The following is a 4777-nucleotide window of genomic DNA, read 5'->3' as shown; positions in this document are numbered from 1 at the left end:
TCAAGTGACAATGTGGCCGATTTATTCACCAAGTCTCCTCCAATTGCAACTTTCAAGAAGATGGTGCACAAGATCGGGGTGCAAACGTTCAAGTATATTCTCATTAGGGGAGTTAATGCGCGCTGTACCTTTTTTCCTTTACTAGGTTTTGTCCCACTGGGTTTTCCTTATAAGGTTTTTAATGAGACAGCCTATGTGCGTATTGTTAGAGATGTGTACTCTTTTTCCTTCACTAGATTTTTTTTCTACTGTTTTTTACTAGTAAGGTTTTAACGAGACACATTATCTATCGATTAGACATTCAAGGGGTCGGGAAGTGTTATAAATGTATTTACATTATAGTGTGTATGTGTATCAAGATTTAATAAGATCTATCAAGATCTAATTTATATCTATTAGTATTTGAAGTATTCGTCTTTTAGTTAGAAATTAATAAGAGTAAATTTCCCTCATAAATAGAAGAGTTTCCTTCCTTGTAAATTATCTTTAAAAATCTCAATAGAATTCCTCAAGAAAATAAAAATTACTATCTATTCTCACTCTATTTATTTTTCTTGTTCTTGCTTTTGTATTTCATAACAGGTAAAACATTCTATGATTTGATTTTTGCACCATAATAATAGCATTTCTTGGCTACAATACTCGGTGGCTCTCTGCTTCTGAAATTGGTCATAAGATGATTGGTTTATGCTACTAACTTTGGACCAATTTTTTCCCTAATTCTAGATGTTACAAGCTCTTTGGTCATATTAATAAAATGAAAAAAGAAAAAAGAATAAGAGAGAAAGAATTTTTTTTATTTTTTTTTTGGCAATAACTGAAGATTTTCTTTTGTGGAAAATTCTGATAAAGACGTCTCTGTCCATCATAAAACTTTAAATTCTACAACTACAAACTTTTCAGTAAGATTTTCAGACAAAGCCAAATCTTATATTTATATTAAAAATTTATTTAATATGTATAAGTAATATATTCAAAACTTGGTGAGCAAAAAAATGTGAATCAACACTCCTAAATTAAAAATTCTGGCTCCACCGCTACCAGCTTCAAATGTTCATAGGTGCTTTAAGTTGTGGTATGGCAAACTTTGGAACCAAAATCAAAGTTAGTAGCGACTAGACTGGTCAATAGTATCATCCACAAAAGTCAGGTGGTGATGGACTGACCATAAAATGGGAATGGAATTTTTCTATTCAAATATGGGATGTAAACTTTGTCAAAGAGACATTAAGAGCCTCACAAACTTCAAATACTAGTCTAGCAGCCACCATTTTTAACGATTATTCAACAAGAAAAAAATATGGCGCCGTATCCCAAAGACTATGAAGTAAATACAAATTTTGAGAAATGCATTTGCCACTTTCCAGAAGTTGAAACATGACATCATCTATGGAAGCTAGTTTCTTCCTAGTTTTTCTACTGACTTTCTGCTCTTCTATATACAGTATTTTTTCTGCTACAACAACAGACTCAATCACTACGAATCAATCTATCGTAGATGGAGAAACTATTGTTTCATCAGATGGAACCTTTGAGCTGGGATTCTTCAGCCCCAGCGGTTCCTCAAATCGATATATTGGGATATGGTACAAGCAAATTCTTCCTTATGTCCAAACAGTTGTATGGGTTGCAAACAGAGAAAAACCACTGACCAATACATCTTCAGTACAACTGAAGATAAACGTGCCAGGAATACTTGCTCTTCTCAATGAAAAGAATGAAAGTATATGGTCCACTAACACCTCAAGATCAGTCCAAAATCCAGTTGCCGTGCTCCTAGATTCTGGGAATCTTGTTGTTAAAGATGCAAATGATAAAAATCCAGAGGATTTCCTCTGGCAGAGCTTCCATTTTCCAACTGATACGCATTTGCCTGACATGAAGCTTGGCAAGAATTTTAAAACTGGCTATGAGATTTACCTTTCAGCATGGAAGAATGATAATGATCCAGCTCCAGGAGAATTCACTCGTACCATTGATCCTACTGGATATCCACAGGCTCTCACCAAAAGTGGCACAAATGTATTATACCGTATAGGACCATGGAATGGTTTACGATGGAGTGGAGCACCCACACCACTACTAACACAAAGCAGACTTTATACATTACAATTTATTTTTAATAAGGATGAGCTTTACTATATCTTTTCTCTCATTAATAACAGCTCGGTTTTATCAAGATTTGTCTTGAGTAGCAATGGTGATATACAACGTTTCATGTGGGTGGATCAGACAAAGAGATGGAATGTTCACTACAAGTTACCTACAGACACTTGTGATACATATAGCTTGTGTGGTGTGTATGGGAGCTGTGACATATACAGTGAACCTATTTGTGGATGTTTGGAGAAGTTTGTACCTAAATATCCACAACAATGGGAAAAGGGAGATTGGACAGAAGGGTGTGTTCGGAGGAAACCCTTAGATTGCAGCAAGGAACATGTATTTCTAAGATATTCTGGAATCAAGTTGCCAGATACTAAGCACACCCGGTACAATAAAACGATGACACTCGATGAGTGTAGGCAAGTATGCTCCAGGAATTGTTCCTGCACAGCTTATTCAAGTCTGGATATAAGCAATGGAGACAAAGGTTGTTTATTATGGTATGGGGAATTAATTGACATCAGAAAGCTGCCTGAAAGAGGACAAGACATTTTCATCAAGATGGATTCTTCAGAGCAAGGTAAGAACTTGTTTAAGAAATTTCCCTTGAAGTATTTCTTGACTTAGTTTTTCAACACTAGAAGATGGTACTATACAAAGTTAGAGGCCTGTCTTGATTTACAGTGGCTGACTCAAAAAATTGATTGTAGAATCTGAGGTAGGTTCAACAAGAAAGAAGGCAAAGATACTCACAGTGAGTTTTTCATTGTTGATGGCAACGATTCTGTTGATCCTGATTTTGTTGTGGTACAAACGGAAAAAGAAGAAACTGAAACTCAGTGAAGATATTGAGCTGCCACTGTTCCCATTTTCAACAATAACAAGAGCCACAAATAACTTTTCGTTCAACAACAAGATTGGAGAGGGTGGATTTGGACCAGTTTACAAGGTATACAGTGCAAATTTGTTGGAACGGTAACTAGTTTATGCTTAAGATCAGAGTGCTAGAGATTCATTTCATTCTGCAATATTCTCGTATTTGTAAAATATATGTTCTAATGTTATACATTTTCCATTTCTAGGGAGTGCTGGAAGAGGGACAAGAAATAGCTGTAAAGAGACTGTCAAGGACTTCCATGCAAGGACTTGATGAATACAAGAACGAAGTTATCTATATTGCCAAGCTTCAGCACCGAAATCTTGTGCGACTTTTGGGTTGCTGCATTCAAGGAGAAGAAAAGATGTTGATCTATGAATACATGCCTAACAAAAGCCTGGATTCATATATATTTGGTTTGGATTTCTAACCTACTACACAAGCTAAAATGATCTATTAGTCAAAACATGAATGAAGCTGCTAACAAGAAAACTTACTTCGTAGATAAAACAAAGAGCAAATTACTTGATTGGCCAAAGCGGTTTGACATCGTAAATGGAATTGCTCGCGGATTGTTATATCTTCATCAAGATTCTCGACTACGAATTATCCATAGAGACCTTAAAGCAAGCAATATTTTGCTAGATACAGATATGAATCCTAAGATATCAGACTTTGGCATAGCTAGAAGTGTTGCAGGAAATGACATGGGAGCAAAAACACGCAATGTGGTTGGGACACAGTAAGGATCTCTAATATCATACGATGTACTCTCATATGACATTTTGCTTCTTTAACTCTCTTGGTGTTGTTTTGTTGGCACAGTGGCTACATGTCGCCAGAATATGCAATAGATGGGATCTTCTCAGTAAAATCAGATGTGTTTAGCTTTGGCGTATTGGTGTTAGAGATTGTGAGTGGCAAGAGAAATAGAGGATTTGTCCATCAAGATCACAACCTTAACCTTCTTGGTCATGTAAGCACTGCATAACCTACATTACACACAGCTCCTTTTTTTCTTGATAAAAATAGAATTTGTCATGATTCAAAGTATCTAAAACAGGCATGGAAGCTTTACAAAGAAGATAGGTCCTTGGGACTAGCTGATGAGCATCTAGCTGATACTTGCAATATTTGTCAAGTTTTAAGATCAATCCAAGTGGGTTTATTATGTGTGCAAAAACATCCAGATGATAGACCAAGTATGTTTTCTGTGGTTCAGATGTTGACTAACGAAAGTCCACTGCCAAAAGCAAAAGAACCGGGATTTTTCATGGAGCGAAATCTATTTGATGAAGCAAAATCAGGATCACAGACAAGCAGTTCAAAAAATGAATTCACAATCACATTGTTAGATCCTCGGTAGGTTTGACAAAAATAACTACTTGAATAGGCAAAATTATATTAGAACTTTGGTTATTGTGAAATACAGTACTACTGAGGAAACATCGAGCTGAATTTTTGTACTTGAATATATTATCTACTTATGGATGAATCTTTATTTATTTCCATTGTTCTTTGAATATATACTTTAGACATGTTATTGATATTACAAAAATTCTAAAGTTGTAAGTTTTTTTTCCAGAATATTAGGTATAACAATTTTATCGTGTGATCAGAAATCACAAAATCAATAGTAGTAATGGAAATTTCACATATTGTAACTCCATTTTAGTGAAAGCATATCCAGAATATGGTACAAAGCTGTTATAGGAATTTAAGCAGCACTTTACCTTGATTTGTTTTTGCAATGTGAAACATACAACTGAATTTAGTATCTTAGTTAGAAAATGT

General features: G+C 35.1%; 1 protein-coding gene across 1 annotated transcript; it reads left to right on the top strand.

The window, feature by feature from the left end:
• The first annotated feature begins 795 nt into the window (after positions 1 to 795).
• On the top strand, positions 796 to 4513 carry LOC107867294 (G-type lectin S-receptor-like serine/threonine-protein kinase At4g27290). Its single transcript, XM_016713460.2, has 6 exons — positions 796 to 2686; positions 2817 to 3055; positions 3189 to 3399; positions 3488 to 3725; positions 3809 to 3959; positions 4047 to 4513. The coding sequence occupies exons 1-6, from the start codon at positions 1378 to 1380 to the stop codon at positions 4347 to 4349; spliced, it is 2451 nt and encodes an 816-aa protein (XP_016568946.2). The 5' UTR covers positions 796 to 1377; the 3' UTR covers positions 4350 to 4513.
• The last annotated feature ends 264 nt before the right edge of the window (positions 4514 to 4777 follow it).

This window comes from Capsicum annuum, unplaced genomic scaffold (assembly GCF_002878395.1).
Source record: "Capsicum annuum cultivar UCD-10X-F1 unplaced genomic scaffold, UCD10Xv1.1 ctg4594, whole genome shotgun sequence".
Taxonomy (NCBI): domain Eukaryota; kingdom Viridiplantae; phylum Streptophyta; class Magnoliopsida; order Solanales; family Solanaceae; genus Capsicum; species Capsicum annuum.
The sequence above is the reverse complement of the archived record's forward strand: the minus strand, read 5'-3'. Positions and strand labels throughout refer to the sequence as shown.